The 24603-nt window shown below is 37.7% G+C and overlaps 1 protein-coding gene across 1 annotated transcript; it reads right to left on the bottom strand.

Annotated features, from left to right (window-relative positions):
- Positions 1–1022: 1022 nt before the first annotated feature.
- LOC137299004 (microprocessor complex subunit DGCR8-like) lies at positions 1023–24539 on the bottom strand. Its single transcript, XM_067831469.1, has 18 exons — positions 24515–24539; positions 24100–24146; positions 21243–21774; positions 19835–19977; positions 18510–19188; positions 16879–16974; positions 16510–16579; positions 15548–15608; positions 14315–14393; positions 13621–13722; positions 12641–12739; positions 11875–11954; positions 11650–11750; positions 9358–9457; positions 8705–8761; positions 8138–8218; positions 7417–7527; positions 1023–5716 (listed from the first exon to the last, which is right to left on the bottom strand). Exons 3-18 carry the CDS (start codon positions 21706–21708, stop codon positions 5639–5641), a joined length of 2403 nt encoding a protein of 800 aa, XP_067687570.1. The 5' UTR covers positions 21709–21774; positions 24100–24146; positions 24515–24539; the 3' UTR covers positions 1023–5638.
- Positions 24540–24603: the final 64 nt, after the last annotated feature.

The following is a 24603-nucleotide window of genomic DNA, read 5'->3' as shown; positions in this document are numbered from 1 at the left end:
TGATCTCCCCATTGGACAGACAGGATCATGTTTATCATGATGTATCAGCTCGCATAATGAAAACCACACGTTAACACCACTGGCAAAACCTATCATCAAGATAACAGCGCTGACAAACCAAATGTCAAGCAGAATGCTGAATTCGAATCTACGATGGTAGGATTCTGGCTAGCTTACATGATGCAAATCTGGAAAGTTACTTGTGTCACGTAAGATGCCACTCCTGATCACGATATATCAGCGAAGTACCTCAGCATCTTAGAACACTTTGCCACTTCTGATAGAAGACGTTTAAAGATGGTAAATCAGTATTCCAGTTATAGCACAACGCGGGCCCAGAACTGAAGCAGGTCTCCGAGCGTCAAGGTGATGACGAAACCCACAAGAATGGCTATGGTGTGACATACCAAACGTGAGTGAGTGAGTTTAATTTTACACCACACCCAGCAATATTCCAGCTATATCATGGCGGTCTGTAAAAATTCGAGTCTGGACCAGACAATCCAGTGATCAACATGAGCATCGATCTTTGCAATAAGGAACTGGTGACGTGTCAACCAAGCCAGCTACAGACCAAAATAAAATACTCATGGTACATCACACTGGAACCCATGATCATAGGATTGTAAAGTAGAATGGTTCTAAACATGACTAGTCCGTAATACCATTACACATTCATCACCCCTTGACCCTTTCTGTAACCTCCAAGATGACTATTCGGATTGTCCCGGAATAGCACGAGTGGGTCACGAATCTACTATTGCACTGTCTACTCCACGTATATACAGTGGAAGCTGTCAAACCCGGCATCTGTCCAGTCCAGCAAGTTGTCGTCACCGGTATAAAATCTCAGCCCCATCAATGGCTTGTACATTTACCATCACTCTATAATCTAGCACTTTGTCTAAACCGGATTATTTCTTCAGTCCTGATGAGTGCCGGTTGAAACAGCTTCCACTGTACAGAACGAATGAATGAGTTATGTGCAGATCATAATGAAAGAAATGAAGTTTGTCTTGGAATGCCAGATAAATACTTTATTTAAAAAAGAAGACACAAACAAAAAAGTAGGTAAAATGTTTTAAGCCTCTTTTAGCACTACTTATTGCAATTGTTGGAACAAAAAGAACTTATAAAGCAAACGGCACCCATGAGGATGAAACAAAACAGACCGTAGGTGTAGGAAGCCAATGTTCTATAAATGACACATATTGACATATACGGGAACATATCCAGCATTCATTTTCTATTAACTTTCTTTGTGTTTGTTTACAAAATGACATTGAAAACAAAATTAAAACAATCAGTTATGTCATATCCACTGGAAGTGACAATGGTTATTTAAGCATGAAAGGCCATACCATTTGTTGAGGCATGTTATACTTTTTACTAATTAATCAATAAAAAAAAGTGCAAACATAAAGAATAGCACTTAACTTTCTTCAAAGAATACGTACATGAGACTGAAAAGTACCTGACACTTTCTTTACACAGTCCATGGATTTTTACCAATAAGTAAAGTCAATGTTGAAAATATTAAAACCTTGAAAGTGCTCTTTATCATACTTTAAAGCTAATTTACATTTCTCAGTCACAAACTTGTGCCATATATAATGTCAAGCTAATGTAAACTGTGTGGGTATAGTAGGTGAAATGAAATGCTCAGTTGCAGTATTCACAAGGCGTTTTAAAGAATGTAAAGAGCAATCTGAAATGTCTTACTGAATGTGTTTCAACATAAATATCAAAAAGCCAGGGTTTTCTACACAACAAATTGTATAAAAATATGAATACATGCTACCCTAAAAAGGACAACAAGCTTCTTTTTTTCTATTCCTTAGTCAGCATGTCACAGTATGCCATATTAACGAAAGTAACAGGAAAGAACTGTTGGTCTTGGACTTTGAGACGTATACAAGAGAGTGCGGCCTGGTTGTGACACAAATGCATGAAATTACCATTAGTCAAATATTTGACAAAGGAATTATATCTCAATACTTTTTAAAGGCACCATTTCACATATTATTAACAATATTTTGGCTTGTATTATATATACACTGGCAGCATACACACTCATTTTGGCTTCCTACTGAAGCAATAAAAGACCTATTATCCCTTACGACTTGCCTGAAATCAATAATTGAGACCTCTATGCCAGCAGCTTCCAAACAGAGAACACTTGCCATATATGGAAAGTAAACAACTGCTCATTAAAAGCTGTCAGCGTTTGTTGAACTGGTTTCAATCACAAGTTGAGCATACGTTTTTGTCTAGGACAGAGTTCTGTCTCCAAATGAATGATAGAATATTTGTAAAGAGCACTTCTAGGGACATAACTCTATGGCTTCACTTGCAATAATATTTGGTGGGTAGAGGGGTGTGTGGGGAAGAACAAATTACATGGTAGTTTCCCTGAGGCTCATAGTATTATTCAGAGTAATGCATATTTTTTTTAACAGAGGTGTGGTGTGAAATAGTGCCTTTTATCAAGGATTAAATATTGAAATCAGTATGACCATGCACAAAAATAAATCTTGACAGAAATAAACTTAAATATTTTTGAGTTTTGTATACAGTTAATCTTGTTTGTGTGTAAATACTTCTCTGGAGCTCTGTGCTCTGCTAATACTTGTGCAAAATGCTAATATGTAACCTCAGAATGGACAGATACAGATATATAACTTTCCAGAGAGGTTGCAGTTTATATAAGGGTGCACGCTATACTAAAGAAAATATATATGTTAATTTCACACCAATATTCTAATCTATTAGCCAACAATCAACTGAGTTAGTGAGTTTTGTGAGTTTGAACAGTACACTGCATTGCCTTTGAGAAAGAGGCATTTGTGGCAAAAGACAAACAGTAGAAACTTCACAGTAATCTGCCACATCTGACATTTTACGTATTATAAATAATTTTCCATTCTAGAGTAGTTGGAAACATAATCCAGTTTGTTTTAAGAAAGTGAAATTGCTCATGTAAACAACAAGGAAACATTTTTTCAAGTTTTAAAATGAGGATTCTTATTTGAGCAGAATACACAGAAACAATATGGTGGATGGTGGTCTTTTCCCTTTTGCATCTCTTTAAGATTCAGAATATGGTGGATAATGGATTTTCCCTGTTGCATCTCTTTAAGATTCAGAATATGGTGGATAATGGATTTTCCTTGTTGCATCTCTTTAAGATTCAGAATATGGTGGATAATGGATTTTCCCTGTTGCATCTCTTAGACTGAGTCCTATCTGATTCAAATAAGTGTTGAACTGCACTAAAACTGACAGTACCTGAAGAACAGGTAAAACAATTTAAGTGATTCAGCAATGCAAAGTTTTCTGTCTTACCAAATGTGTTCAAATAAGGAAACACTGTTTCTTAATATCTTTTTGTGTGTTACAACTCAGAGAAGACATCCAGCCCCACTCACATTACAATTATTTCCCATCATGTTTTATGATACAGATCATATCACCTTCAACACAACAGACATCTTGGTATACACTGGAACATGGTACCATATAATAGATTTACACAACATCACCTCGTAGCAGAAACTGACATATTTCAACGACAGAAGCAGAGTACAAACATCAATAATACTATTTAGAAAATATGGAATATATACTACAGGTAAGTTGGATATGTAGGGTGGCAAAGCTGGAATTAGGCATTGAATAAATAACCTTAAAGCTCAATATACACACACAATCACTCACAATAGATATAATACTATTTGAAATACAGGAATGATGCCACAATTAACATGATTTTCATGTTTTCAGCTTTTTTCAAACTGACCAGGCCGGCCATATCGTTTGTGATCTTGGCAGGCAGTGGGTACCCGGCTGGAAAAGGTCATATTGTGACTGTTAAACATCTAGCATGTCACCGCTGGGGTTGTGTGATCCCAAGGGATTTGAGAATGAATATCGAATGGATATTTATCCACTCACTTGGGTAAATCTAACAGCAACACTGACCATCACTGTTTTGATATTATGTGCTGTGCAGATGCTTTAATTATCATAATTATTACCAAGATTAATGAAAGGAATAAGTATCAGGTGCAATATTAAAATTACAATACTCCTGCCCAACTCAATGCTGATTATATATATATACCCAGAAAACCAAATACTGCAATCTGATCCTTAGTTTAGCTTCAACAAACATGCATTATAAATGGCTCGTATATGGTAATGAGAAAAAAGTTCCTCTTCAGTTAGTAACTGTAAAACCTTCATGTTCATGTAGAAATAATATCAAAACCAGTTTTTTAACCCAAATATATGACCCACAAAACTACTGACTAAACTAAAATAGCTAACACTTCACACACAGAACATGTACAGGGATCAGAGACAATTCGTAATTCTCACAGCCTCATCCCTATTCATTGTCAAGGAACCTGCTGGGTACAAGATGCCTTATGGATATTATGAAAAATGGCAAATTGCTACAAAAATGGTCTCAATGGAAGAAAGTATGTTGCCTGAACAGAGATTTATCTTGGCTTCCTAAGCAGGCAAATGGTGAAAAAGTCTGTTTGAAATTGGGATTTGGAATATCAGGATCTGGGTGTCGATTTTCAAAGCTCTCTTAGTACTAAAATAGTTGTAAGTGTTATACATTAACTTATAACTATCTTGGTGCTAAGAGAGCTTCAAAAATCATGATATCTCCCAAAGAGATGATTGATCCTTGGAAAGAGGCTTCTGACTTATTTGTGGAATTATTGTCCTTGAGCTATTTTGATTTGTCAGCTTCAAATCTGTCAAAAATATTTCATGGGAAACACAAAAAAATGAACTGGATTACACTCTCACTGTAATCTAACACATTCAGAGTTAGATTTAACAGAGATTCTACTTTAATATACATATATACTTATATCATAAATTCATAAATTTGAATCAGCTTTTTTCTTACTTGGCCAATATCACTTACTTTGTACATAAATTATAGGCAGGTTCATTCAAATAGTACATGCCTCTCCAAAACAATCATCATCAATCCTTCTAGCTATAAATTACGAATGGTCCCTTACTGAAATACTCTCTAGAGCTGCAGAACTGGGACATTGCAACGTCCAAAATGGTAAATGTTTTGAACAATACAGACCCTACTCAGTCTTCAGAAGACTACCAGAGATTATAAATCGTAAGATTTCAGGAACAGTTTGTTACAATACCAGACACATAGCGGACTAATCAGAGTCCAAGCATCCTCAAAGCAATCATAGCGATTAGTTGATCTAACAACTCCCATACACTGATATGGACTTACGACTGTCATAGTGCAATGATCGCTTTGAGGAACGGTGCTCTGCCCCTCTACATCCTGGATCTTGAGACTTAGATGCATCATTTGAGAGTTTTCTTTTTCGGGTGACATGTTATTTCTGGAGTGTCTACAGTCACTAGATTCTTCTGGTTTCTCCCTCAGTTCTCCATCTTCTCTGAACGAGTTAATGTAGGTTTGTAAAAGCAAATTTGGCACCATCAATGTGACAGTCCATTTCTGAAAAATGATTATTCACATTATGCAACAAAATGGCATATAAAAGAGACTAATTGCATAAAACAGGAATATTTTCTCTCAGAGGGTTGTACTGGCAGTGAAAGATAAGACACAGGTTTATAAGTCTAGGCTGGGAACTTTGGCTGGCAGCTCGGTGGTCTCAACACGCAGTTTGCCCTTGGATTGGATGGCCCCCTGCAAGAAACACAATTCAGATTAAACAGAATGTAAAACGTACAATGTCATGATTTGATGAGTATGCATGTTAATTATCATAGCCAGAATTATTACCTCTAATTATGTGTAACATATGTTGAATCTTTTAAACACACCTATTCAGTAGGCTCGCTGACTTGGTTGACACATGTCATCACATCACAGATGTGATTAATTTTCATGTTGTTGATCACTGGACTGTCTGGTCCAGATCTGCTTATTTACAGAACACTGCCATATAGCTGGAATATTACTGAGCAGCATCAAAATAAACTCACTCACTCATCCTCTCCAGTAAAGAACAGATTCTGTTATCTTTAGTGGTTCAGTCTCATCTGAGAATCAAATACACTCTAGTGTGATGCACATTACAAACCAAGTCAGCAGCTGAAGTATCATAACAGTTACATGACATCATGTACCTCTCTGGCAAGCTAAAATTGACAGATCTATGAATAGGCTATGAGTGCAAAATGTCAGTTTGAAAATGGTCAAAAACAGCTTAGGTTATACTTGACCACCTGAAATGGCTTTGTGCCTTCATAAAATAATATGGCTTGAGAATTCAGTGAGGGGACTTTGGATTAATTGACTTTGGTGTGAGTTATTTGGTTTGGACCCTGGAAATTCGGCACTGGAAGCAAAACACAAGAGACAAATGGCATGGGAAGGCAGAGCACACTGGAATTACACTGGGGAGTAGAGATAGGGTACTGGAATATTAGAGGCTGAGGCTAAGGACTGGAGTTGAGACTAGGGAACAGGGTGCCCTAAATACCCACTGGCCTGCTAGCCCATGGCTAGTAAAAATCCAGCTGGGCCAGTCACTGGTCTGACTAGATAGCGAATTTTCATGGGGGCCATTTGTTTTTGTAATCTTTTGCTTAGTTCCTACATTCAAATTTCAAGCCAATGAATTATGTTGCGGGCTAGTAACTTTCGGACATAGCTGGTTGGGCGAGCAACATTTGGAAACTATTTCACACACTGCTGGGGATTAGAGAAAGGGTACATGGGTATTAGAGGCTGAGACTTGGGACAGGAGAAGAGACAGGAGATTGAGTACTGAAGAACTGAGAAGTGAGCATGTGGTACTGGGTATTGCAGAATCGGTTAGGGGTACTTGGAGCTGAGATTTGGCTACCAGGTGCTGAGTACTAAGGACATATGATTGGATTCTGAAACGTAGGCTGAGGTACATGAAACTAAGAATTGGGTCCTGGGTACTAAGGACATGGTACTGTAAAGTGGGCCAGGGGTACTTGGAACTGAGATTTGGGCACTAGGTACTGATGACATGGTATAGATACTGGAAAGTGGGTTTGGGGATACTTGGACCTGAATTTCAAGGCCTGGGTACTGAGGACATGATACTGGTCCTGTAAAATGGATTCGGTTACTTTGAACTGACATTTGGGCACTATGTACTGAGGACAGGGTACTAGATAATGTAAAGTGGGTTTGGTGATACTTGGATGTGAAATTCAGGGCCTGGGTACTGAAGACATGGTACTGGATACTGTAAAGTGGGTTTGGGGATACTTTGAACTGAAACTCGGGGCATGGATACTGGCAACAGGACTGGAGAATAGTACTGGGACTGGGAAATCAAGACCTTGTCTAAAGAGATTTCTGCATACAGAAGAAAGTCTTCCGACAGGTATCAAGATGCCACTCACCCTCTGCGTGTGTAGTCTGGTCATTTCTTCCTTCAGTTTGTCGAGAATGGCATTGTTTGGACGGTTTGCTTTTACTTGAGCTTGGAGCTCATTAATATTCATTTCGTCTTTCTGGAAAGAATCACAGTGGACTGTCAACACCCAAAACATGTGATGTCAGAACATAGGACAGACAAACAGTTAAGTGCCTCCATATATACACATCTGCTTCCACAGGTACATGAATTCAGCAATAGCTGTATTATACCACTGGTGTTACTCTCATATTGTACAACCAAACAATCTTCCAATGGTTCCATCTAAATATGTGTACTGTAAAATGCAAATGATGACGCCAAGAAAGAAACAGATGATGAAAACAAATTCGGAAATGTTCAGGAAATGTTTGGATGCATATCTCTCTCTTGCACACAAAACCTGGATTACCTCGAAAGGATGGTTGCTTTTTACGGCAAATCTGAACTAAGACGAATAATTTCCCACAGTTTGCTCAGATCTGCACAGCAACAGCAGTTACAAAACATGAACAATGGCTGCAGACTCAAAAATGGAAATTTCTACAGTGTATGGAAAAACATCTTTTTAAAAATCAGTTTGAAATTTAAGACTATTCTGCACATGGCTTTATCCCAAACATGTTCAGACTAATGGCCAACAAAAGACATCCAATTCTCCACATGCAGCTGACCAGCTTACAGAAAGGTTCCCAGTCCATTCTTACCTTCTCCGCAAAATATTTTTCTGAACATTTCCCGTAAAGTCTCAGCAGAGAGCCCCAGCTGGTGACATGGGAATGCAGTTTCTGAAACAGTCAAACAGGCTGTTGAGAGAGATGGTAGTTTTTGGATGAAAAGATCACTTTTCATTTACATCTGGGTGTAAATTGATATTAGCACTATGTTATAGTTTGAGAGTTGAAATCATCATAGCACTAAGACTATCTTTTGACTATGTTAGAGTACAAGAGTTACGATCATCGCAGGACTAAGACCATCTTCTGACTATGCTACAGTGTGAGAGTTACAATCATCATAGCACTAGGACCATCTTACAGTTATGTTAGAGTATGAGACTTACAATCATCGTAGGACTCAGACCATCTTATGACTATGATAGAGTATGAGAGTTTCAATCATCGTAGCACTGAGAATGTAAATAGTTTGGTGCTATTAACAAATGTTGTAATCTGCCTTTAGTACAAGAATAAAATATATAATAAAGGAAATCTCAAAGAGAGATTAAAGGTGCATATGAATCGTGACCCATACTTTTAATCACAGGAATATACCTGAAGTATGGCTTGAGCAGCTCTCTGTTTCCCATCTCGTTTATTCTTAGCAATCACCTGCAAAAGAATGCAACAATATGAAACATATTGCATGGCCACTAGCAGAATTTCACTCTGGAACATTTCAGTCAGTAGGAGTCTTCAGAGCTGTAGCAACATGAGCTTGAAAATAGTCACAAGAAAAAATGACATACTCTTAACATTCTTCTAAACAGTAAATTAAAACACCAGCCTTCGAAATACCTGCTTGCCCAACTGCCCGGGAGAGGTTATTTTCAACACAGACTGCAAGATTCTCAAATTCACTTACCTAATGGTCAGGGCAAAATTTAAGCATGTATATGAAGATATTCATAATATTTCAGGGTATTAAATCATTATTAATTAACAAATAAATATACATGATGAATTCCAAATGGATGATAAACTAACTCGCAAGTCAAACCTAAATTATTTGAGGGTAAGTAAGTTTTGGTCAGGGCTGACAAGTTTTATATCTAACCAGTCCTGTGGTCAGGCTGAAATTGTTGGTAGTTTTATACCCTGAAAACTTCCAGGGCTATCACATTTTTCACAAGTCTCGTCACAACAAAACTCATCAAGAAGACTGGTGAACATAGAGCAATGCGGACTGGACGTCTTGCTTCACTTACTGTAGCTGTGTGTTTGCCAACGGTCATGGTGAACTCACTCTTCTGATGTTTGAGCTGCTTCATCTCCATTTCACAGTGGGTCTCACCCAGACCGTAGTTCCTGGAACAGTCGCTCAAGTCTTACATACAATAGTTACTCAACTACATCAAGATGCCTGCTGACACAGTGAACCATTTCACAGTGGGTCTCACCCAGACCGTAGTTCCTGGAACAGTCGCTCAAGTCTTACATACAATAGTTACTCAACTACATCAAGACGCCTGCTAACAGAGTGAACCCAACTGTAAGAGAGATCAACCAAGTCTTCCAAATCCTTACACACAATAGTTACTGAACTAAATCAAGATGCCTGCCTGCTAACAGTCAACCCAAGTTTTATAGAGATCAACCAAGTCTACCCAACCTGTACACAAGATAGTTACTGAACTAAATCAAGATGCCTGTTGATCCAGTCAACCCAAGCATAAAAGAGACCAGCCCACTCAATCCAATCCCTACACACGACAGTTACAGCACTAATTCAAGATGCCTGTCAGTCCCACAAATTGATCCAAAGGAGCATTAATGAATTTGGTTTAACACCACCTTGAACAGAACACTAGAGTTAGATGACACTATTAGCAGTTCCAAATTTAACTGTTAGATAAATACCTGAACAGTTAGGGATTGTGGGCATAATACATCTGCAAGTTTTCCTTAAAACAAGACTGACTCTGGGAATAATCAGACATGAGAACGGCGAAGCAAAATAAACCACTAAAAATTTAGTTTGAGATCTTTAATTCAGTCTAAAAAATGTTCAAATTGAAACAAAAATCACGGAGTAATCCGCTGATCTGCAGAAAATACTTATGTCTGATTAAAGCAGGGAGTGCACATTACTTCAGTTAACACAATCATTTGTTGAATCATTTATCTTACAGAGTGGGTAACTTAGGTTTTTGCCACTTTACCAATATTCCAGCAATACCACAGTGGGGGACACCAGAAATGGCCTCAACACATTGTACCCATATGGGGAATCGAACACAGGTTTTGGGGCATGACAAGCAAACATTAGAATAAGAGCATCACCACAGAACTTTGAGATATAGCTTTGCCCTATAACCCCCACTATGGCTAGCTGAGTCCTCAATATCTGTAATGGAATCACACTGAATATGTTCTGAGAACTACACAAATTATGTGGTCATATTTCCATATTTGTAGCATAAAATCCACTGAAGAAACAAAGCCATGAGCTTCTTCTGATCCACATTCAACGGGCCTTAGAACCCTTGATTCATTCCAAGTACTTTTACATTACCAAGATTTTTACGTTACAGACTTCTTGATCTGTGAATTTCAAACACAATGGAACAAGCTAGTTAGTGAGAGAGTATGGTCTAAAGCCGCTTACTGCAATATCTAAGTAATATCATGGTGGGCATCATCAGCAATGGGCTTCAAATATTGTACCCATGTAGGTAATCGAACACAGGTCTTTGATCAGACGTCCAGATGCTAGCCCACTGCCCCAGAGCAAGCTTGTAAAACCGAACTGGGTTATATTTCTTGCTCCGGTCACTTGCTGTATATTTTGGTTGAAATATCCCAAAGCGAGCTGAATTCGACGTTCTGGTGATTTCGACGATTGCATTGCTAACGCTATATCGAGGAAGTATATGCGTGATCGGAGTGCACAAACAGATTCATCGGTAGGGCGGATGCCCAGTTCCTGTCATGAGACGTTTTATTTACAATTGAAATCAAGAAATTAAGTTATGTAAAGAGCAAATAAACAAGAATATTATTTACCCTTGATCGTTAATACCACTGCAGATGCAAAATCAATTGTCAGTATAACAAAAAATAGCGAGCAAAATACAACAAGATCAGTCATCTGCTAGTGACAGGTTATGTATGAAACACGAAGCCACGTGATCAAAACACTCTCTCGTAGTGCGGAGGGAAAAGTATGGCTCACCATCGAAAACACATACAAAAATACCCGGATGTGACAAGCGAATGCAGTTTCACTGATACGATATAATAAAAGCTCTCTTTGTTGGAAACACACGATACTTTTTTGTGAAATAGATGAATATACCTTTATCACTCAAGGTTAGCAAAATCAAAACTTAAAATGATAATAAAGATAAAAATTACGTTTTTGTCTCATACCATCGAAAACCCCTAACACTGGGATATGACCACCAACTCAAGTTACAGCTAGGGTTGGGCATTGCCTAAATTTTCATATTGGATATGTGTTGAGTTCATTAATTGTTGCATGCTCTACACAGACCTACCTTCTAAGGCATTCACAGAGTATCTGATACGGACTAGGCTGTCCAGCTTTGTTCCCCAGTTCATAAATCCGAGGATCTTCAATCTTGATTTCATCAAAGAACTGAAACAGGATTCGATCATTAGCATCATTTAGCTGAACTACAACAATAATCCCAACTCTTTCACAAGCAAGATAAAACTCTGTCTGCCTACAAGTGTCCAGGAATACAAATTGTTCCACTTACTGACAGATCCTCTCCCTCCCCTTTTTGGTCATCAGTAACCTTGTTCATCTCCGGAATGAGAATGTTGAGGGTGTCTTTGGCTAAAACACACAATATTACAAAATGTGAGTGAGCTCCATCAGCAAAACAGCATGACATTACAATTTCATGGGAAGAAATATAAAATAAAATAGAAACGATGACACCAAAAGATACTCTTTTCTCTCACTAGTTTCTAGATATATCTGCATCCGCCTCTTTCTGAAGCTAGGCCAGTTTGTGGACCAATTCTAAGAGACCAAAGCAATAAAACATGAAGATCCACAGACATGGGTGTTGGAATGTCCAGATTATTAACCCAGAACATAATTGGTGGTGTTTGTCCCAAAATGAGCCTAGTAAGCTTGGTGCTCGCTAGTGCTGCAACAATTCAGTTCGATTCAACCAATCAAACCTTAGTTTTGATTTTCAATAACCATTATCACTATTACGATTCAATATTTGAATACCTATTTAAATTACTTCAAAACTGCCAGAACAAAATTTTCACTCAACTCAAACCCTCAAACCCTGAACGTTATTGGTTGATGCTGGGCTAACTATCCAATGAGACCCTGAGAGTTAAATGAAATCTGACATTTTTTCATAGATGCAGAATCCAATCACAAATGATTAGTGAGAACCAGTACTTTTAACCTGCATTTAAATTTGTTTTAAATAATATGTGGTGATTGGAGACATGCAGAACTGATATTCTTCCACTTTGGAGACGAAACAACCAACTCACCAGCTTCGAGTTTAGCGGCTTTCTTACTGGATGCATAGCCGACTCCGTACTCCACATCATTTATCACAACTGTAGCACTGTAAGGAGTTAGGGCACTTTCTGAAAACAAGTGATTGGGTGTTCACAATTCAGTGTTGTTTGTAAATGAGGAAAATAATGGCATATACTGCTTCAAATGTCATGAAAAAACACATTGCAATATATATTTTATATCTGCAATCAACTGATACACAATTTCAGTGATGTCATGGCAACTTACATTTTGTGATTATTTTTCATGTGATATGAACTGATAACAAAACATCAGAAGTAAATCAAACCACTGCTTTTTATGTTTCCAGATACATGACTCAACAACATAATTAATAATCTAAAGATGATTTCTTAACACAGAAAATTGTATGCAGAACAGGGCTGTCCAAATTAATTATTTAATGAGATTCCACTTTCTAAAAACCAAAATAACATCATCATATCCTAATTCTGCTGATTGACATTCATGATGTCAATCACTGGTCTCTCTGGTCCAGACTTGATAACAAAGATAAAGCTGGAAAGGTGTAGCATTAAACAAGAAGAAGACAAGTCATCAATATTCCCCACAATGGCAAAATACACTTCCTGAATATGTGTACTACTTATAGCTATGTCAAATGTTTTGGTGTGTACATAGTAAAGTGGAAGCAGAGTATTGAAAGGTTTTTAACTTCTGCTCCAGAAAGGAGCACTACCACCAAATTTCAGTCAAAGCCAAACTTGTTGCCATGGAAATGCAAACAAATATTTTACTCAGAATTTCAAATCTAACAAAAGGCACCAGTGCATGACCATACCTATCTATGTGCCAAGTTTGGTGAAGAAATATTGAATAGTTTTAAAGTTCTACTCCGGAAAAGATGAATGTGCACAGACCATTTTAATAACCCCTACAAAAGTCATTCTGAGGAATGACAAATTAAAAACAGACAAAATAACCTTACCCATTTCTTTGAAAATATATCTTGGCTGGACTCGCATAGTGTGTTGCACATACTCGTGAAGGATACACACATATGACTTCCCTGAGGGATTGAGGAGAAATTCTGGAAAATAAAACACGTCAAGCAACAAGTGAAGGTGATGCACGGTCACAACTTCAGCAGCACGTATGTTCAAATCATGGGAGTCATTGTGCCCTTGGTGTTTGCTCCCATTTTCATCCTTGAGTACTTGAAAGGCATACTATCATGCCAAACTCCAAATCAATTTTGCATTTCTCTCAGTAATACAGTCTAAGTAAACTTATCCTCAGTACTTTTCGTAATACTCCACTTTTGAGTCTAACAAAACCTTATGGGAGGTCGCATCAGGTAACCTTTGACATTGACCAATCAGAACACAGCTTATCAAATTGCAAAAGCCGACCCGCAAATCCACACACACCTTTTGAACATTTTAGCTCGCAACGGTTCATATACAAACGATTCTGAATGCTGTTTAGCATACACTCGATTCCAGGTGATGCACACGGCACGTTATGTTGGGAATGTTCCCAAATTAAGATTTACTTTTCTGACAACCACAACCTATGTAAGGAACATCACAGGAAATGTGAGGCATGATTAATAAACTTTAAACTCTTGTATTTGCAACTATTAACCTTGAACTGGTTTAACAATGCATATCATATGTTACCTTTCCTTTTGGTGGACTTGAAATCTCCAGGTTTGAGTTGGACGTTTAAGGAGCAAGTGATGAGCTTTGTGTTGGGAGGCTGAAATCAAAAATATAAATCATTCCAGAGGTTCTTCAGGGGCATCCATTACTAGGAAACATCCATTAAAGATATAGTTCTGTCTCCTATTCTCATCGAAAACACATTTTCTGCTGAGATCGCTGATGCATAACACTTGGTGGTTATTTACATCATCAAACGGTAAGTAGATAAGCCTCAAGTCTGCAAGTGATCAAAATTTTGCAATGTCACGAATATTGGCAAGTTTATACCAACTTGTACATATCGTAACTTTTTCCCGTCCTTTCCAGCAGCACATCCTCGATATCTCCAGGGTAAACGTTCCGATAAATCTCCACTATACCCTGGACGCATCTACAGCTCAGCCCGATAAATTTATTACATCCCTTGGCTGATGTTTTATCCAATCAGTTGTCTACGCTGGGAAGTTGAGTGAACCAGTAACAACTCACTTTCGCTTTTTAAATTATCTAACCGATTAAACTTGGCAAAATAAACCATGCACAGGTTCTCTGAAAGAAGTAGAAAGAGTTCTTGCATATATTTTTCTTAAGTTTCGGACCTATAAATTTGTCTGTATGATTTCCCCAAAATATGAGTCGCACTGCAAGCAAACCTTCGCAGTTGCGACCGTTACCTTTGTTGACACTGGCAAGCTTGGTTATAAGGGCAGCTTAGCTGATTGGCTATGGTAAGAAATGTAAATTTTGGTGAAGTAGAACATTTTGATCCAAAGTTTGTACTACTGCTAATCACAACTCAGTTCCTTCTGATAAAATCTTAAAGGTCAAGGTAACATGAAAATTAACCTTTGTGTCTTTTACTTTTTCATCCAAAGAAATGTTTGTCAAGTAGTTTTATTGTCAAAACAATACAGATATCAGAAGAAGAATTAATATTTTGGCATTACATTGATTCAAAGTTTCTACATTAACAGAGAGTTCTATGTCTACAATGAAGACACCATGGCTTATGTCTCTTGGAAATGACATCACCGATGCCAAAATGATATTGTTAGACCTTATTAGACCCATTTCACGTGATTCAAGTATACGAGGGCAAAACCTAAATTAGGACCCTGTAAAATTAAGTAACTTCTCTACTTTCACACTTAATTCTGACTGCTGATTTCAGTTTACAGCTTCTACCTCAACAGATCTGAATCTACTTACCAGTTCTGGACGGGATTGTTTTTTCATCTGAGTCATGTGTCTACGTCGGTCACGCCATGTTCTGAAAACATCAAGATTTGTGCACTACAAGGAAACACACAGTGCATACTGCTCCAGCAGGAACAGTAACATGTAAGTCACCATGTTACAAGGGTAACGTTTTCTGAGATATGCTTTTACATAAGTTTGAAAATAAGGTCAAGGTCACCAAAATCAACTGGTTTCTGTATAATCCCCAAATATAAGCTGTCACCAAATTTAAAACAATGGGTACAATAGTTCTTGAGATATCGTGTTAACAAGAATCAGGACGTACATACATACGGACACACAGATCTGCTGAATACATAGTCCCCCATTCCAAGGCACGAGACAATAACAGATCATTTTTTCTAAAGGAAGGGCAGGAAAGAGTACAATAAGGAGCTAAGACAGCAATTTATCTAGGATTCTGAAGTAAGTCCCTTTCACAGATAAACACACATATAATTTCAATATTTTCTTACACCTTCAGATTTCCTAATTTTCTTGTTTACATAAATTAATTCCTCTTAGCTCTGCAATTCAACACAACACAGGCTCTTCTGGCCTGTTTATAATCAGTAAGCAATGGTTTCCACTATTCTAGCGGTCATGGTCAGGTCTCATCAATGAAAGACCCTTAGCTATTAAAACAGTACGTTAATAGTGAATTTGAAACCTTTGAAACTAACTTTCATTTGCAGCTGATTTGGGGCCAAACATCAGGTTCTGGGCAGATGGAGCAGAATATCTGAAATCTATTTATCAGTCACAATCTCTTGAAATGCTTTCTAAATATTTATCTATATGTGGATTGCTATTTATCAACTTCTTGGAGATCATCTGACACCTTTTCTGTCACGGAACTCCCTTGTGAACTATCATTCATACTGACAACAATTATTTTCAGTGATTAAAGAGTTGATGGAAGATCAGCTTACTTGTATTTTCGAACAGTAATTGTCCTAAATTCAAACAGTCTTGAGCAATATTCTCTAACTGCCGGTGGGTCTGAAATATTAACATAAATAATGTAATGGTGATAAGGTCATGATCTTCTTTTATGTGTTGGAAATACCAGATGAGACATAACAAAATGAGCAAATGCTTGAACATTGTAGTTAGCAATATTTTAAGGATAGCACTGTACAACCTAACAAATTAATTCAGGACATACATGTAAGTATATTGTTATCAGATGAGTATCATGAAAAGCATTCAATCAAGAAATCTTGTCGTAAGCACCTAATCCTTTAAGCCTCACAGATTGGCTACTGGAGACACTGCCCATCTCTACATAAATTGGATACCTAAGGAAGCTTGCTTTCTCCTCTCTTCAGCACTTTCAACCTTGACAGGATGCACTTCCAATCGTTGATCTCCTTGGGCTGTACCATCTACAGCTCCTGAAATTGGAAACAACTTTGTGATGCATCAACGGTTGAGATATGGTCTCAGTTATCTCCCTTGATGTGCTACTGGTGCATCCAACTGCTGCTACAGGTAGCTTGACGATTATGCATGTGCAATACATGCTAACCGTGACATGAAATCAACACCGCATATTCCTTTGAATCATAAGACTGCAATTTCAGGCATAAGATACTGATATTCCACGCTAACTTTTAGTTAAGACGAAGACAAATAGATGATTGGGGCATTGAGAAGCATTTTAGATTTTCAACAATTTTGAAGAAAAAAACCCAGGAAAATGTCATTTGCTTCGTGAAATGGATCGGTGGTCCTAAACATATTTGCTCAGTATATTGTGTTGATTCAATTCGTTGGGATTGTACCTGTTCCCAGATCGAGTGTTCTATAACAATTCATGCATGAAACGCACAGGGAAAATGAACTTCTCGATACTTGTCAGACATCCTGTCTCCCCCTTGTTTCAAGTGGATCGTTCTGTAGGGCATTCCCAAGTATGCAAATTGGGGTCATTTGTCAGGTCGTGGATCATCTTATATGTGTTTACCAGTAACTGTGTTACATGAAGATTTGTTAACTGAGGGTAAAGAAAACATGATATGTGTACAAGGGGTTGTCTCCCTTGATGTAAACCGCCAGCTCTGATACACACCAAAATCAATGATGTATGCTCAGTTCAGATACAGTGGGTGTAAAGTTCAAATACAGTGGGTGTAAACCATGGGTGTAAAGTTTCAAGAAGTGATGCATGGCTTCTTGAGCCAATGACATGTCAGCTTTCTAAAATATTTCAGTAAATTTTATTACCACTCAGATTTTAAGATAAACACTAACTCAAAAAGTACATTTTGAGTTGACAATAAACTTGTTTCGTTTGTAGTTCCCATACACATGAAAGAAAAGTGTACGAAATACATACATACATACACACCAAACATGGCCTTTACTTTTCTCACATAGAACTAACCATGCAAATGTATTTGGGGTATACAAGAATCATACGTGTTGCTAAGAAAGCTTTGACTATGAAAACTATGTTCCGTGACATGTAAGAGAAAGATATCCAACTGCATATTTTTTTTTAAAACCTTAAGTAATAAATTATCCTCATTCATCAGACTTACATAGTCTGTTTGGAGTGAAAACGTACCGATGAATTCCACCCTAAACAATGATAGATTCAAATTGCTATTACTGGTTTATATTACAAGGGGGTAAGTGCAGTAGTTGGCACAGTGAAACAAATGCATGTGCCTTATATAATGACCACTGACTTAGACCAAACCTGCTTGCTCTTGGGATTCATTTTACCCCTATCTAATACAAACCAATAATCGCAGTTTGAAACAATGACAGTTTGTTGAGCAACTGAGATTTAAAAGTTCATCTGCTAAGGTAAAATTATTAGGATTCTTTATCTTTTTAATTTCACTATATTCAATTCATTTTTTTGGGTTTAAAGCAAAATTCATTGGTTAGTTTTTGCTGCACACTATAAGTAAAATCCTACCATTTCCTAAATCTTTTCCTCCACTGATATTACTTGCTGACATGCCATTCTCTTCTAAGGATGCCCCTTTCTGAGTGACCTTGACATTCAGTGACCCTGGGTCAACAGAAACTTTAGCTGGTGTGGCACTAGCTGTAGCACAAGGTATATTTTCATCATCCTCCATTTCAATATCATCCGCATCACCATTCCCACTGGACTGCACCTGTTTGAACAGGCAGGTTTCAGATTGACTTGTAACTAACTGATTCTTGCAACCAACAGTCAACTTCACAGAATCAGAAATAGCATTTGTAACAAGCATAGAACTTGATTTCTCTGAATCAGGTTCCTTGGTGGGTGTCCTGTCCGTATCTGCATCTTGACTAGCACCAGTCTTGGAGATATTCCGGACACTGCCAAATGCCAAAGCAGATGACGTTTCCTGACCACTGGAGTTGGTCTCCATTATGCCTGCTGTCCTCCTTGACGGTTGAGGTGTTGTGGGTTCCACACAACTTATTGTGTTTCCTGCCTCTAGCACATTTGGCTTCACGTCATTTGTGTCCAAAACATTGTTTTCTTTGAGTTTTGTTTGTTCGGGCTCATCAGAATTAGAATTGGCATCATTTGTAGCCTCCTTCTCTATCTCTCTCTTGTATTGTAAACATGGAATGGCACTTAGAGGAATGTCGTGTTTCTGAGGAGAAAAAACAGGGATTAACAGATAAAAAATGAACAAATCATATCTAGTTCTGTATATGGTTAGTGGAGACAGATAAACCTCAACAGTATCGGGAGTATTCCTGTTTGTAATGTATCCAGTGTAAACCTAAGCTTCAGCAACCCAAAATCAGCAGGCACAGGAATAAAACCATGATCTGTGCTTAGGGTGGGAACTTTACCTACAAAACCAACTACACTGAGAAGGTGATCTATTTCAATCACAATGTTGGGTAGAGGTGAACTGCCTCTTAACGACCGATATTTCAAATTAATGTCCATAGGCAATATTTTTAAAAATATCGTCAAAGTAGGACAAGTTTCAAACTTTAAAAATGTCCCCACTTCTACTGTTGTGTCCCTGTAAGACCCAGGTTAGACTTCATCTTCGGTAACCCATGACTGTAGTTTAAGGCGACTAACGGCACTGGGTGGACAGGCTCGCTGACTTGGTTGACAATTCAGTATCCCAATTATGTAAATCATTTCTCATGCTGTTGATCACTGAATTAACTGGTGTAGACTCAATGATTCACAGACTGCTGCCATATAGCTGGACTATTGCTGAGTGCGGTGTTAAACACATCAACCAACAAAATCAATACCACTGTAGTGAAACCTACACGGACGCTGCCTGGTCCTAGGAAGTAGGGTCTGGCCAGGGTACAAACCCTCGACTCCTTGTGAAGATAAACTGGCATACCACTGTTGTGGGTCACCACCACCCAGCCTTCAGGTAGGATGTCAAATGGATCATGACCCTTTTCTGAAACATTGTTTAGTAAGTTACTGTAAATATTTAGATATTACATTCGTCATAGCTTCTAACATACAACAATATATAATATGTATATTCATTATATTTCCTAGCAGCAGCAGAGCTCAAAATGAATATTTTTTTCATTTAAAAATTCTATTTCCTAGTACTGACTCAATTTCCGTATAAAGACTCATTGAAATAGCATTATTATTACACATAACCTCTCCTCACTCTCCATGGCAGCCTTGCAATTACATTCCCAAAACAACAAACTGCTGAAAAAGAAGTTACCACTATCCCACTAGTCTGTAGAAATTTGTTGCAATGTTAGACATACTTGCTAGGGCCGTTATAATTAACTCTCGTCAGTGGTGAATCGTACCTGTCCCTTCAGGAAATCAATTTCTTATACTCGATTCTTACATCATGACATATTATCGGTGTCAGCATGGAAAAACATTTTTTGTCTTCGTTTCACAGAATATACACTATAATACATCACCTGCTAGCATTTCAAATACCAATCATTTGTACATTTTACCAGTCAAGTGATTACCCTATTCATTTTGCGCGACTCATGGCACCGTAACAACCAATCAGAAATGTAGGGGGTATCGCAATGCATCAATGCCATTATCTTTAGCCTGATGGTTTTTTTAATAGTTTATTTGACAAGAGCTCAATGTCATTATGTAAACATCATCTTTTTCAAGGAGAAATAAAATTGACAGAGGTAATTAGAAAAATGATTTTAAATTTGCCGAACATGATGACCAGACAGCCTTTGAAATCAACAGACATTCTCACTTTGTACAGGATAATAGAAACACTGACTAAGGAGAGAAAGCTAATTAATCAACTTCAGCAGCAGTTACAATAACTGGCAGGTTTTTGTCTTTGTATCTTTAAACTACAGCAAAGAACTAATATGGGTAGATAATGAGACTGACTTGCTGTTGCTTTGAGTGAAAGGTCAATCACTCTTATCATGGTATGTCATCCAAGCACACAGGAAAGTGATGCAGGCAGTTAATTTCATACAACTCGCAGGTTGAATTTAAATTTAATTTTCATTAATTTGCTAAAATATGATGACTCTTCTGAGCCATAATAACTCTATGCTGAGTTGCTCCTGACCTGTCTTATCAAGCTCTTCTTCTATGCAAGGACTGGACAGAAAAGTCAGTTCAGATATATTTAGAGAGATCAAATTGGACAGGTGTAAGTTACCCTGCAGGGCAGGCCAAATAGAGAATGTGTCAACAATTTACCCTTCAATACCACCTTCTCCCTCTCGACTGGAATACTGTCATCCTTCTCAGCCTGGACATTCTTATCTACACCCTCCTCCAGCCACGCGTAGATCTCGTCATCCGAGAGTTCATCATCATCACTATCATCACCGTTCCCATGGTCCTCTTCATCAGCCTCAATCTCATCGATAATTTCAAACTCAATCTTCCCGTTCACATCCTTGGTGTGATCACGTCTGGGTCGCTTCCTCGGTGGTTCGGCATCCTCTCGCGACTGAAGGTGAATTTTGTTGCCTTTCTCAGTGGTTAGCCCTCCAGCATCATTTTCACAGTCCAACTCTTCATATTTTGAGTTGGACATATGATGTGATGATGGTGTGGCATCTTCCTCTTCACCAGAATCCATGTCGGAGTTGCTTGCTGTGATTCCAATCCCTTCATCGCCATTATTTTGCACAGTTCCACTTATAGAAAGTTCACTCATTTTGAGTTTAGTCTTAACTATGATTTAGTCTTTGCAACAGCCAAACAGCATCAAACTGGCTCACAACTGTTTATAGACAAAGAACATACGAGTCTTAGATGAAACCTAAAAAATTGGCCAAAAAAAAAGAGAATGAAAGTCAACTGAAACCAAGTTCAAAAAGATTTTTGTCACAAGTAACTAAATCGCAACATTTTTCAAGTAAACACTAATTTGAACGATGATCAATTGTATCATCAGTGAGGTCCAGCTATGACGACGATATTCCATCAAAGCTTGTCCTGTCGATGAAAGGTCATGTGACAGTCACATGACCTGAGCATGTGACCAGGAGATCTCATACACTGCTGAAAATACTGGTAATGCTGAAGTTAGTTAGGTTATGGACCTCAGCTTTACAAGTACAATGCACAGTGCATCTTAAATTATTGGCTGGCCATAAAGTTCTCATCCCCCTGAGGAAATGCAAAAACAGAGAAATCAGAAACTTTAAGAAATATAAGAATTATAACAATACAAACTAAAAAATGTCAAACAAAAGCTGACCCTGTCAGACATTACAACAGCATAAATGCAATGTAGCCCACTGGATTATACTATAAACAAAAAGTATGGGAACATCCTAAAATTTGATAGTAAATTTAAACATGATGAGTTCATGCCACAATATTTACAAGCAAAATTTTGAGGTTTTATTCAATGGTTTACGCATTAGAAAACTGACTTGCACCTGGTGCAAATTAGACTATTAACTACGTTGCACTTTGAAATATTGGGTGCAGCAGTGCAAGTAACAAAACACTAAATCAAGCCCAGTATACTCTAGGGTAAATGCAACTTTGTGTGTGCTTAATGGAAACTTTAAAAGAAATGTTAGAACTTGCAGTGACACAACTGGTTCAAATTTTAGACTGTTCCCATAGTTTTTGTTTGTAGTATACTATTGTTTTATACTTGACATCCAAGAAAAAGCAAAACAGTCACTGACAACAGCAGTGGGATTTCTTACCTGTTTTGAAAGATAACTCTACTACCAAATTGCCTCCATACATCGAACCATTTCAATATTATTTAAGCAGCACACAACTTTTCTTTACTTCTGATCTGCCTTATCTTAGTGGATAGACATTTGTCGATCACAACTGAAGGTAACCAGTAGCTGGTCTTTTTTTCAGATCGAGGTCTGCTGGTCTAAGAACACACAGATAACACAAATGCCATAAAGACTACAACAAAGCCCACTTTACCTTTGGTACATGTAAACTAAGACTGTTAAGATTCTGATTACAAGTGCATTTTGCATTAGCCAAAAGAGGAACTCTAGAGAAATATCAAAATAATGTCTGCAGCCATGACAAAAAAGTCAGTTTCTGTCATACAACATGAGTAAGGTCTGCTTTTGTTTTTTATTGTTGTGTTACTCTGCACTCAGCAATATTCCAGGCACATGGTGGAAATAAAGTTAGCTCTCCTTATGCCAGTAACTTAAAGAATCCATGTACCAGTACTCATGCAAGGTTGTAAAATATTGAAATGGTTCACTATACAATGGTGCCTGTAGAAAGTCATGACTATTACAGCTGCTTTACGATGCGAAGGAAAGTGTATGTTCTTTATGTGAATACAAAATAATGTTGTCCAAATGATCAGAGTCTCATGTCTTATAATTTGAATGTTCCTTTGAAATACGATTTCACAGTTCAAGGCCTAGATTTTGAAAACTCTCATAGACCTAAAATACCGGTAGTCATAAGTGCCACACATTAACATTACTTCTAACTATCTTAGCTCTAACACAGCTTCGAAAATCTAGGCCCTGTATTACAAAGTTGAATGGTTCAATATAAATAATGCTGAAGGAGTTCTTGTTGGCACATGTACTACAGATGTGCATCAAAGGTACATTTCTGTATACGTAAAGGTGCCCTAGGTGCCCTTGGACAATTCCATTACAGTATGTTCATTTATTGGAACTGTCATACAGTTGTATTAGATACATTTGATTGATTTCTGTAAGAAAGGACCATACATGGTAGCGAATATTTCAAGGAGCACAACTCCATTTGCAATCAGTAAAATGGGAACAAGTAGATTCAGTTTCAGTATTGGGGTGCGAAATATGGACTCGTCATCCATGCAAGATGCCAGGTACATTTCTGTATTCTGACCTTGTTAAGGGCACATAACTGTATACACAAGCTTACCCGGGGTAAATATCTGTAGTACCTGAGCCGACAACGACCACTTCAGCCTAAATAACTAGTTATGAAATAAGTTTTATAAGCACCTGCTACAGAACTATAAAATTGGATGTCTACTAAGTTTACAAACTTTCTGCATAAAATGTCAGTGATGGTATAATCTTTACTCATTGCATGGAATCATTGTTACCTTCGATAAAGAAGACATCACATAGAGTTCTATCCCATCGCGACTTTCTGAAATATAATAACACATCATTAAAATTATTCATGATCATAAATTATTCTTAATAAATGTTGCACGTACGCCCAGTCGTTTAATATAAGGAGCTGAAAGGTATAATACCCCTTTTTCGCTGGGGTACATTTCACGCAACCACCATCAACATTCTTCTGCTCAAAGAAGCATTTCCTAGCTGATAATGCACATTTTTTGCTCTGAAGCATTGGCATATAGATATTATTCATGTTTGTACCACCACGAAAAGGTAATCAGGTTACGTTTAGCAAGGTACGGTGAATTACAGTTCCATTTTCCTACAAACAACCTCATCAGTAAGTTAATGATACATATTCTGAAATATTCTTCGACCAGGAAATATTACCCCAACATGGACACCTACTCATAGTTAAACAAGTGTAAACTTTCGTAATTTCACATCAAGAAATTGGTGTGTATTTGATATTAATGATA

This window comes from Haliotis asinina, chromosome 1 (genome assembly GCF_037392515.1).
Source record: "Haliotis asinina isolate JCU_RB_2024 chromosome 1, JCU_Hal_asi_v2, whole genome shotgun sequence".
NCBI classification, from domain to species: domain Eukaryota; kingdom Metazoa; phylum Mollusca; class Gastropoda; order Lepetellida; family Haliotidae; genus Haliotis; species Haliotis asinina.
Note: the sequence above shows the minus strand (reverse complement) of the source record. Positions and strands in the feature narration are given on the sequence as shown.